Genomic DNA, 13,181 nt, shown 5'->3' with positions numbered 1-13,181 from the left:
CGATCCTGCTTATATCAAAGGTCAACTCCCTCTCGACTCATTAGTAGTGGCAAACGCCCGCAAGCGGGCAAATTCCAAAACCACAGGTGATGCCCCTCCGCCAGACAAAGAATCGAAGCTACTAGATGCATCAGGTAAAAGGGTTGCGTCCCAGGCAGCAAACTTCTGGAGCATTGCTAACTCTCAAGCTTTACTTGCGAGGTAGACAGGGCTCACTCGTGAGCTTGAAAAACTCATGCAACATCTTCCAGATGAGTACAAGACCAAAGCAAAATGATCTCATACAAGAGGGAAAGTTAATCACGAACACCTCAATAAAATGTGCCCTGGATGCTGCAGATACAGCATCCCGCGCAATTAATACAAGCGTGTTACTACATAGACATGCCTGGCTGCGCATATCTGGTTTTAACCCCTTCAGTGCCCATGACGAGATAGTCTCGTCATGGAGCGCGGTTGCGCTGTGCCCATGACGAGACTATCTCGTCATGAACCCCGCCCGCTAATGCAACGCCCGGCACAGGGCGTGGAAAGGGCGGGGCACTGAAGAGGTTAAGCAAGAGGTGCAGTATACCATCCTCAATCAACCCTTAGATCAGGAACACTTGTTTGGACCCACTGAGGACACATCTTTAGAAAAGATGAAAAAGGACACAGACAGCCAAATCCTTGGGGGCTCTACAAGCAACAACTAGTAGAGGTTATTTTCGTCGCTCCTCTTATAGAGGCGCCTCGAAGACCACTAGTACAGACACCTCTTCCACTTATAAAAGCCCCACTCAAACTTCCCCTAACAGAGGTTACTTTAGAGGGAATTTCAGAGGCAACAACAACAGAGGGAGAGGGCGTGGTTCTAATACCCGCAGCTCCCCACCTCAAAACAGTGACTTCCCTCCACTCGCCCCAGACCATTCCACTCCAGTCGGGTGGAAGACTACCACAGTTCCTATATGTATGGAATTCCATCACCACAGACAGGTGGGTAAGACAAATTATCCAGTAGGGTTACTACCTTAACTCAATTCTACTCCACCCCATATACCTCCCAAACAACGTCCAATGTGCACAGAACATCTTGCGCTTCTAAAGCAGGAGGTTCTCTCTCTCTTGCAAAAACATGCAATAGAACCGGTTCCCATACATCAAAACACAGGGATTTACTCCCTTTATTTCCTCATTCCAAAAATGGACCGCACTCTCAGGCCAATATTAGACTTCAGACCGCTAAACCTGTGCATACAATCTGACCACTTCCATATGGTCACTCTACAACAGGTCCTCCCCTGCTTCAACAAGGCGATTTCCTTGCCACTCTAGATCTCAAGGACGCCTACTTCCACATTCCTATTCACCCCGCTCACAGGAAATACCTACGATTTGCTGTGGATGGACAACATTACCAGTTCAAAGTCCTACCATTCGGAGTCACAACAGCACCCAGAGTCTTTACAAAATGCCTCGCGGTGGTAGCAGCCCACTTAAGAAAACACGTTCATGTGTTTCCTTACCTAGACGACTGGTTATAAAAGCCAAGTCACGCAACCAGTGTGTACAAGACACTCACAACACAATACAGCTGCTACACAACTTGGGATTCACAATAAATCTCACCAAGTCGCATCTACACTCGTCCCACACCCAACAGTATCTAGGTGTGACAATAGATACTTCCAAAGCCCTTGCATACCCCATCCCAACCAGGATAGCCAGTATGCAAGCCCTCATAACAAAACTTCAGCCACAACACTCACTACCAGCTCGAGTGTTCATGCAGCTCATAGGGATGATGGCCTCTTGCATCTTAATCGTTCCTTACGCAAGACTCCAGATGCGTCCATTACAGGATTGCCTAGCACAACAATGGAACCAGGCTCAGTGTCAACTTTCAGATCTGGTGTTGGTAGACAGCCGCACATATCGCTCTCTGCAATGGTGGAACACTCAAAATCTTTCCAAAGGGCGGACGTTCTTGGACCCGGTTCCACAAATAGTGTTGACAGCGGACGCATCGCTCACCGGCTGGGGAGCTCATCTCTTAAACCACACTATCCAGGGTATGTGGACCCCTCAACAAAAACTCCTCCACATCAATCACCTGGAGTTATTGGTCATATTTCTCGCCCTAAAGTCATTCCAGAAACATCTCATAGGCAAAGCTGTCCTCCTCCGAACAGACATGACAGCAATGTACTATATACAAAAACAGGGTGGAACACACACTCTGCAGCTGTCACACCTAGCACAAAGCATTTGGAGATGGGCCATTCCTCAAAAGATATAACTCTTAGCAGAGCATCTACCTGGGATTCACAATCAAATTCCGGATCTGCTCAGACGTCAACAACAACAAATTCACGAATGGGAACTTCATCCGCAAGTTCTTCATCCATTTTTTCAGATGTGGGGCCACCCAGACATAGATCTCTTTGCCACACATCTAAACACAAAATGCCCAAACTTTGCCTCCAGGTATCTACACCCATTGTCCAAAGGCAATGCGATATGGATGAATTGGTCAGGCAGATTTGCGTACGCTTTCCCGCCTCTTCCACTCATTCCATTACTGGTGCGCAAACTCAAACAGTCTCTTACAATGATCCTAGTCGCGCCAACATGGGCCCGACAACCATGGTTCACAACACTACTGGAACTCTCAGTAGTCCCACACCTAAAGTTGCACCTTCCCCAAAGCTTCTCACGCAGTACCATGGAGAGATAAGACATCCTGAACCAGCGCAACTGAACCTAGCGATCTGGCTCCTGAAATCTTAAAGTTTGGTTACCTCAATCTCCCACCAGACTGCATGAACGTTATTAGAGAAGCTAGACATCCTACCACTAGAGCATGCTATGCAGCTAAATGGAAAAGATTTGTTGTTTACTGAAATAACAACACAATCAATCCACTAGATGCTTCAACTCAAAATATTATCTTATCTCCTGCATCTACAAAGATGTAATCTGGCATACACATCCATACGATTACATCTTGCTGCTATAGCAGCTTACTTGCAGAACAGACCACACTTGTCGTTGTTTAGGGTACCTCCCATCAAAGCTTTCATGAAAGGCCTTAGAAGTATAATCCCACCCAGAATTCCACCCTCTCCAGTATACAATCTATACATTGTCCTTACTAGGCTCATGGGTCCCCCATTTGAACCTTTTCATGAATGTGAGTTACAGTTCCTTACATGGAAAGTAGCTTTCCTTTTGGCCATCACATCTCTCAGAAGAGTGGGTGAACTCCATGCATTAACCATACAAGAACCATTTTTGCAAATACATCACAACGTGGTTCTTAGGACAAACCCTAAATTCTTACCTAAAGTAATTTCGGCCTTTCACCTTAACCAGTCTGTTGAGCTCCCAGTCTTTTTTCCTCAACCAGACTCAGTAGCCGAACGAGCTCTTCATACGCTTGACGTCAAAAGAGCTATCCTTTATTACATTGAAAGGACAAACAATTTCAGGAAAACTAAACAACTTTTTGTAGCTTTCTCACCACCACCAACACATAAGGGCAATCCAATATCAAAAGCTGGAATAGCCAGGTGGATCGTTAAATGTACTCAAATATACTACCAAAAAGCAAAGCGTATATTATCCATTCCCCCTAGAGCGCATTCCACACGTAAATTAGGGGCATCTATGGCATTCTTAGGAAACATCGCCATGGATGAAATTTGCAAAGCCGCAACATGGGCTACACCGCACACTTTCACAAAACACTACTGTGTAGATGTGCATGCAAAACAACAAGCTAGTGTGGGCCAGGCTGTACTAAGAACACTTTTTCAAACTACTGCAACGCATACAGGTAGCCACCGCTAACAGGGGAACTGCTGTATAGTCTATGCAAAAGTATGCGATCTACAGCTCATTATGCCTCAAACGGAAGATGCTAAATGCTACTTACCAGTATGTATCTGTTCTTGGTATGTAGAGCTGTAGATCCGGATACGCCCTCCCGCCTCCCCGGACACCTATGTGTGTTGCAGTGCTATCTTACTTAGATACATTACACATGGACATCTTTCTATTTCTAACTATCTCCATCATCACCCTTCATGGCAAAACAATCTAAGGATGGAGTCGAAGCCCTTGCGTACTACTAACCAAAGGAGGAGTCGCCTATCTCGTAACTACAAAGACTTCTACAATAACAAAGTGCAAACATCCGAGCCCAACACCAGATGGCGATGTATGCAAAAGTATGCGGATCTACAGCTATACATGCCAAAAAAAGATGCATACTGGTAAGTAGCATTTTCCTTTAGGGTCCTGCTTCACTTTTCTAATGCTATCTTGTTTACCCAATGAACCCTATCTCAAGCTTCCATTTTTTGGAACCCCATGAGATTACTTAATTAGGGGAGTTTCTCTGTAGGGCAGCAGAAGACCAACAAAGTTGCTCAACTATTATGAAACGCATTCCCTAAATTAAAACAGGACCTTTAGCTCTGCTTGTTTTTTTGGCATATTTCAACTGTCATGGTTTTCAGCTGTTGTGTTGATGTGCTTCTGATCTGCATTGGATTGTTTAAGCAGCATTTTATAAATGAAAAAAATAACTTTTTTTTTTTTTTTTACTAGCAATTGTACATGGAATCGAGACATTGCTTAGCAGCTGCTAATGTTGTTTTACTTCAGGCTGACCATAGAGTGCCTGCGGAATCTGTGGAAGAAGGTACGTTTTTTCAACTAAATAACAAGAAAGTGAAACCATAGCAGAACAGAACTGATTTAAAAACGTGTAGGGTACTCTATTGCTAATCTTTTAGCACAGGTACATCATACTTGTAATTTTAGGCCAGCCTTTGCACTCATTTGATGTCGTGCTTAATACCAGAAGGGGCGGAATGAATTGCCTATGGGGCTGGAAACACTCCTCTGTACCTAGGAAGTTTTCCACCCCTATCACCCGCCCCCAGTAGCACCTCTTCAATGCTCTCCACCCACCAAATAAATTCTGATATTAGGCTCAAGAGTGGGTAAGCCGACTGGTTAGTATTTAGGTCCATTCCTGCTTGCCACTCCTGTTTTTTGGGCACTCTTCTGGAACTCCCACACGTTCGCTATATCTATTTTTGTGAATATCCTACCGAGCATGCAGAGTATAAGGTTGGCCAGTGAGATATCTACATCACTGGGCATTCCCAATAATGTGAATTGACCCTGATTTCTGTTGCACCCCCAGTTCGTTTGCATGAGGTACCTTCTTACGTTGTGTATCTAAGGCTATTTGGTGTCCCAACCCATACTATTAACCCATAGACCTTAAACTCCTAACCATGAAGTTCTATACCTTTAATTCTCATCCATACCCCAACTCCTAATATATGAATGCCTCACCCTTATGTGTCATACCACAAACCCTGCATCTTTAGCCCCTATACCCACCCCTTTAACCATTACACTCTCTATCCTTGAGCCTAAACTCTTTACTATTTTCACACTGTCCTTGTTTTAATATATTTTGGGAACAAACACTTTGGGAGATGTTCAGTATTGATTTATTTTAGAACTAATAAATGAGAAGTGTTATTTTTTAGATGTTTTCAAACCATTGTGGCAATAATGATGCTTGAAGTTTTTTTTTGTAGGTACTGTGGCTCTTTGATTTACATGATTTTTATAAAGATGCTGATACACTTAACAGGTTTTTCAGAACCCTTTTTGAACCGGTACTTGTATTCTATAACAAGTCATCCATGGATGATTCATTAAGAGGTTTAAAATTGAGATACTTGCCACTATTTGCGCTAGAACAATGTTTCTTTATTAACTGGTCCTGATGGCTGGTACTGCTGATTATCTTTTCTGAGTACTTGGAGTTTTCTGAATATCTTAGCCCGCATAACTTACTTTCATATTAGATTGTGTTATTTGGTGCAAATGTTCACTAAATGTTTGTAGCATAAGTGACCGTAGATACACATGCTCTGCATGCTCCTGCTACCTAGTGTTGGGTTCAGACGTTTGCAAAATGTTTTTCTTTGAAGATGTAATTTGAGTCACGAGGTATAATGACTCTACCCTTAGTTTGACAGTCAAAGAGAGTCCGTCCATGTTGTTTGGTCTATCATTCCACTCTTTCTTTTAGATAGACAACAGTTTTCTTAAAATAACCCTCACCCACCAAGATGTCCCTTGGCCGCATGCTTCATCATAGGGTTCTTCCCGTCCCGCTGCTGAACAGGCGTGCTGCTACCAACTAATACACAGGAGCACTTTTGATCATATACTATGAAGAGGTGGGAGATATAAGAGTGGGAGGGTCTTATCTAATGAAACACTAGAGATAGAAATACCTAGCTAAATAGTAAAAAATGATTTATTCTGGCTTCTAGCTGGTATGGTTAAAAGAGGAATTGAAAGACATACTTTTATGTGTATGTATTTCAAAGGTCTACATGTTTCAAGCCATTACCCCAAGGCTTTTCGTCAGGACCACCATATGATCCCTAGTACCACTCCTAATGGTGAACGACTCATGTGAGTATCCTTAATGAGTAAAAATAAATATATACACAATATAATACCCAATCAGTAGTGTTTCTTTTAGATATGTATCTGGCCACAATTTGGCCTCATGAGCTCAGGTAGGGGAAGGGACGCTTATAGTAAAACCTTCTTCAAAGCTACTCCTTTACCAGTGGAGATAGCCTGCCCATGGCTCCGACGATGTCCCATAGTTGGCAATGCTCATGGGCACCAGCTCTATTGTTAAGTTGTTTATTTCCCCCCCCCCCCCACCCCCCCCCCCCCCCCCCCATCAGGTTCAGATGTGTACCGATCAGGTTTGTGTTGAGCACCAAACAGAATTTACCGCCAGACCCACTCGATTGCTTAGCTCACGTACTTATGGAAGAACTCAACAGATCCTTGTTCCCTTTTCTTTTTTGTCTCTACTCTGTGACCCATGAAAACTAGACTCCCCTCAGTGTCTTTTTGCAAGGGCATCCGCCCCTTCCCGGGTAAGAAATGAAAGGATGGCCTTCTAAAACTTCCCCCAGTAGCATTCCAAGTTCCCCTGGACCGACCATCAAGTCTGCAGTCTCTTCATCTTCTCTGAGCATAACGTCACCATGTGCCAGTAGTGCCTCTGCTGAAGTGGGCCCACCGTAGACTGCAAAGGCAGGTGTCCAGCGACACTCCTGATACCTTCAGAGAGTTCCACGTCGAGACGGAGGAGGAAGCCGGTCACTCAGATGCCCTGCTGGTCCAATCCAGTTCGGAGGCAAGATCACCACCCCCCATTAAAAGGGAAAACAACTGCAAAATCTTAAGGCTTCCCAATCGCTGAAGACTTTCTCTGTGTGTCTGGTCGGCACCCACACACAATGTACAGGCAGAGCACTGCCCTAGTGGGAGTCTGGCTTTGATCCCAGTCTCAACTGCCTTCAGACCATGGTTCACACCGACCCAATTCTTCACACCAACAACTCTCCCTTCTCTTGCCAAAAAGACCCTGCATAAGTTTCAGGCCCCTAAGGAGCCAGCAGGGCCCTTGGCTCCCGCAGTGAAGCAGACACCAATCTGCGCCATAGTCCCCTTCATCGCCGAAAACAGCCTCCACAACTCAGTCGGCCTCCAGCTCCGAACATTAAGAGCAACCTGTTCTCCAACGCCTGCAGAGGAGTTAGATGCTCCACAGATGCGTCTGTTTATTCACTCTCAGATCAGCAAAATCTCCACAAAGCTGCCTCTGAAGCCACAAGAGACTTTTCCAAGGAAGAGGAAATGGACTTTCAAGGAGCAGATTGCCTTAGAGCCTCCTCGAAATCATAAGCGATATAAGGACAGGGGCACTAGGCCCCTCCCTGCTCGACCTTCTCCTCCACCTGCCCTTCCTTCTTCATAGTCACCAAAGGTGTCACTACACCCCTCCTACAGAGAGGGCAGCCTACTTCATCCAGCGGATCCCTATAATGCACCCGATGACCCTGAGCCCAGTGATGACCCGTGGAGCAACTAGGATGTTGATCCCCGGGTGATACAGACCTGGATCTGTAACCAGCAAAGTTTTCCCACGATGATACATACCATAAGGTTTATATATAGGGCAGCAAAATATAGTTATGCATGTTGTCCAGGAAGACATTGCCTTCCTACTTGAAACATTTTCCAAGACCCAGCATACCCTTCAGGACTTCCCTAGACTTAAGGGTTTGCACTAGAATGGCTCTGAAATCTTGACGGGCAAGGGTTATTCTACCTAGGGTTGGTATAATTATATAGCCAAAGCACTCCTCTGATTCAACTTATTTCAGAGAACAAAAGCGCACTCACAGCAGTGTGCAATAAACAGTTTATTGCGTGAAGAACATATACAAGTCCAGCAGATGGATGATAACACCCATTGCGTTTTGTCGTTCCAGACGCCTTGCTCATGAATGGGTGGCTGTTTGTTTTTAACCTTATCTTATAACATTTGAAATCATTAAAATAAACAAAAGACAAGCATGTCTTACATGTAGGCAAATACTGTGGTGGCCATTTTGAAGTTCGACAATTATACCATAATCTGGTATAATTTGAAAGTAACTCTAGATTGTAACCAAGTTAAATAATGCTCATGATGATTACCCAATCATATGATATACACTGAACATCAAAATAATGAAAAGGTAAAAAATAGAGATAAATAACAATCCTGTCATATTTGTGTTGCACTCGAAATATGAAGTTTGTAAATGCCAGCATTATGCCTAATACGTAGGATTGAGCATGTTCATAATTCTCACGTTCGAGGCATGTGAGCTGTTGATCACATGCTATGCTATGCATAGATCACCATCTAGTGTTGGGCCCGGATGTTTGCAGTTTGTTTTTCTTCAAAGAAGTCTTCCTAGTCACGAGGTAGGTGACTCCTCCTTTCGGTGATAGTGAGCATGGTCATCGACTACATCTTCAGATTGTTTTTTTTCCATCATCGGGTTTGGATGTTACTCGCTGCGCTCTGGTTCGATGCCGATCCTTTGGTTTCCCTCTGTGCGTAGAACACTCATCCTTGACGGTATTGTTTCCGACCGCGTAGTCCATTCTTCGTGTATTGTGTTTATTGACAAAAACCCTATTTCGATCGGAGAGCTCGTGGTGGGCCTCTGTGCCATGCAAAATACCCGCACACTGACTCACACGAAGTGTGCAACCTGTGTTTGTCACCAGAACACAGTGAACAGGATTGCGACATGTGCCGAGCTTTGCGCTCCAAAAAGATTCTTCGCGGCTGTCAGGCTCGACGACGTGCATAGCCAACACACAGTCTCCATTCCGGACCTCTTCGGACCGGAGTCTGATGAAGCCGGCAACGCTATCGGAGCCGAGGAGGAACAGGAGCAGATCTCCCTTTCCGAGGACGGCTCCGACCAGGGTGAAGACATCCGGTGTGGACAACGTACTGTAAGTACAGTCTCTACCTCGCCCCACTTACCAAGTCAACCTAAAAATAAGGCTCCGGACCAACCCACGCCCTCGAACCCCTGTCGGCACTGAGACCAAGCTTCCGCTGCCCCTCCTTCAGGCTCTGCACCGAAGCCTACCAAAAAGCCTTCCGGCTCCGAAAAGCCTCGTTCCAAATCGGGCACCGAGCCAAAGCCTTCGGGATCGAAGTCCAAGCCCGGCTCCGAACCTCATCACTCGGCACCAAAAACCACTTCAGATCCTAAAACACCAGGCCCGAAGCCGTCGGCACAGTAAACTTCGGCACCGAAACAGCCTGATGTACCGAAATCACCTAAAAACACAGTTTCGACGATCTGCTCGATAAACCGGACCCGAAACAGAAACTAATATCCATCCTAAAACTGGACACATTACCACCAAAGTTACTCTAAAGAGAAGGACTGATACTGAAGAGGAATATCACATTCCTTTCAAGAAGAGAACTGTTGGAACTAACCCTTCCCCTCCTCCTCCTCTTCCAGCACCACCTTCTCCTCAGTCTCTACATGTGCCAACTTCACCTGAGCACTCACCACCACATACACCTAACAATCAGGATGATGGGGACGGTAATGATGATAATCATCCAGGACCTATAGATCAGTAGGACTACTATAACATTGACTCGCCCACAAACAACGATCCTGACTTATACCCTACCAAGCCCTCTCCACCAGATGACAGTGTAGGCTCTATTGAACTGCTAGGCAGGGCTGCCAATTACCATGGGGTGCAGCTCCACAAAGAATCCCTTGAAGAGGATTTCCTTTTTGAAACACTCAATAGTACACAAAGGTCAACACATACGTTACCCATGCTGGAAGGGATGATCAGGCATGTAGACAACATATTTAACAGTCCTGTTAGGGCACGTATCGTTACCCCTAGGGTGGATAAAAAGTATAAGCCTGCACCATCTGACCCAGTATACATAATGACAATTACCTTTTAGATTCATTGGTAGTTTCAAATGTGTGCAAAAGGGCAAACTCCCAAACTACTGGAGACGCTCCACCCCCAGATAAGGAGTCAAAGCTTCTCGATGCTTCAGGGAAAAGAGTAGCCTCCCAGGCAGCAACTTCTGGTGCATATCTAATACACAAGCCCTCCGCATCGTTAAAGAACTCTCCAACCCCAGCGCCAACACCAACGACATCCCGCCCTCACAGGAACTGTGCCATGTTCTTCCACCGCGAGATCGCTGACATCCACAACAGTTTCAACACCACGACCGACCCGACCACGCCAGACTCCACCACTCCTCCGAACACCAACAACGCCAACCGCCTTACCACCTGGTCCAACGTCAGCAACGACGAGACACGCAAGGTCATGAACTCCATCCACTCAGGATCTCCGACAGACCCGTGCCCACACCACATATTCAACAAGGCAGACGCAGGCATTGCCCCCCAACTACAGAAGGTCATCAACATCTCCTTCGAAACAGCGACATTCCCGGTAAGATGGAAGCACGCCGAAATCAACGCCCTCCTCAAGAAGCCAAGGGTGGACCCCAAGGACCTCAAGAACTTCCGGCCCATCTCCCTGCTCCCGTTCCCAGCGAAGGTCATCGAGAAAATCGCCAATTAGACAACGGCGAAACATAAGCCCTCATCCTCCTGGACCTCTCGGCCGCCTTCGACACGGTCTGCCATCGCACTCTAAAACACGCCTCCAAGAAGCCGGTATCCAAGAGAAGGCCCTCGACTGGACCACATCCTTCCTCTCCGGCAGATCCCAGAGTGTCCGCCTCCCACCCTTCCGATCCGAAGCCACCGACATCATCTGCGGCGTCCCCCAGGGCTCCTCCCTCAGCCCAACGCTGTTCAACATCTACATGGCCCCCCTCGCACAAGTGGCCCGCCATCACAACCTCAACATCATCTCCGACGACACTCAGCTCATCCTCTCCCTCACCAAGGACCCACGCACCGCCAAAACCAACATCCACGACGGAATGAAGGCCATCGCCGACTGGATGAGGAGCCGCCGGCTGAAACTGAACTCGGACAAGACGCAGGTCCTCATCCTTAGACCCAACCCCTCGGCTGGGACGACTCCTGGTGGCCGACCACTCTGGGGACAGCACCGACACCCACCGACCACGCACGCAATCTAGGATTCATCCTAGACTCCTCCCTCTCCATGTCCAAACAGGTCAACGCCGTCTCCTTCTCCTGCTACAACACCCTCCGCACGCTTCGCAGGATCTACAAGTGGAACCCGACCGAAACAAGAAGAACGGTGACACAGGCCCTCGTCAGCAGCAGGCTGGACTACGGCAATGCACTCTACGCCGGAATCCCAGCCAAACACCTACGACGACTACAGCGCATCCAAAATGCCTCCGCCAGACTCATCGTCAACGTCCCCCGCCGCAGCCACATCACCCCCCACCTGACAAAACTACACTGGCTCCCCGTCGACAAGAGGATCACCTTCAAACTCCACACCCACGCACACAAAGCACTCCACGACACCGGACCAGCCTACCTGAACGCCGTCCCCCGCATCCAACGAACAACCTTCGTCGGCAGATCCTTCCCCTACCTCACCGCCAAGACCTGGAACACCCTACCTACCCACCTACGGCAGACCGAAGAACTACTCGCCTTCAGAAGACTCCTCAAAACCTGGCTCTTCGAGCAGTAGCGAAACTCCCCCCCCCCCCCCCCCCCCCCCCAGCGCCTTGAGACCCTCACGGGTGAGTAGCGCGCTTTGCAAATACTATGATTGATTGATTGATTGATTATTAGCCAGATACGACCGTGCGCATTGGAATGAGCTGGAACATCTCATCCAATTTCTCCCCCAAGAACATAAATCTAAAGCACAAGACTTAGTACTGGGGGGGATGGGGGGCAACTTATTTCCAACAATCAAATCGGGTGTTCCCTAGATGCTGCTGACACATCTGGCAGAGTGGTAAATACTAGTGTCCTTTTAAGAAGACACGCCTGGCTACGTATATCTGGGTTCAAACCGGAGGTTCAGACCTCCATAGTAAACACACCCTTTGATGAACAACACCCCTTTGGCCCAGTGGTAGATTCTTCACTGGAAAAGATGAAGGACACTGAAGTGGCCAAATCAATAGGAGCACTTCAATCCACACAAGGCCGTGGTTCCTTTCGGTGCTCCTTCTATAGAGCTGGGTCCACAAATACTTCCTCGGAAACTGCATCCACCTATAAGGCCAATAACCAACCCTCTGGCTCTAAAAATTACTTCAGAGGGGGTTACAGAGGAAACAACGGCAAAGGCAGAGGTAAAGGTTCTAATACAAGCACCCCCCCCCTCCAATACAAAACAGTGACTTGCCCATACTTTCCCAGACCACTTACACCTGTCGGGGGAAGACTGTCACAATTCCTACCAAAGTGGCAGCCAGTAACAGACAAGTGGGTTCTACAGATTATCCGTTCTGGTTACTGCCTGAATTTCATCAGCACTCCTCCAAACATTCCCCCAAAGTCACACAAACTTTCACCGGATCACCTACACCCCTTCAAACAAGAGGTACAGTCTCTACTACTAAAAGGAGCTATAGAGCCCGTACCACCACAACATCAAGGGTCTGGAGCGTACTCCTTTTACTTCCTTATTCCCAAAAAGGACGGCTCTCTCAGGCCGATATTAGATTTCAGAGAAATATATTTTTATATACAGTCAGACCATTTTCACATGGTAACACTTCAACAGGTACTACCTCTTTTGCAAAAGGGCGA

At 46.9% G+C, this 13,181-nt stretch overlaps 1 protein-coding gene across 1 annotated transcript in view; it reads left to right on the top strand.

The window, feature by feature from the left end:
- The window catches only part of KIFBP (kinesin family binding protein), a 517,175-nt gene that overhangs the window by 245,189 nt on the left and 258,805 nt on the right, over positions 1 to 13,181 (top strand). The window contains exon 5 of the mRNA XM_085603547.1: positions 4,597 to 4,690. Within this exon, the coding sequence (XP_085459673.1) occupies positions 4,597 to 4,690 (94 nt within the window). The remainder of the gene's footprint in view (positions 1 to 4,596; positions 4,691 to 13,181) is intronic.

The sequence above is a fragment of the Triturus cristatus genome, chromosome 1_2 (assembly GCF_964204655.1).
Source record: "Triturus cristatus chromosome 1_2, aTriCri1.1, whole genome shotgun sequence".
Taxonomy (NCBI): domain Eukaryota; kingdom Metazoa; phylum Chordata; class Amphibia; order Caudata; family Salamandridae; genus Triturus; species Triturus cristatus.
The sequence above is the reverse complement of the archived record's forward strand: the minus strand, read 5'-3'. Positions and strand labels throughout refer to the sequence as shown.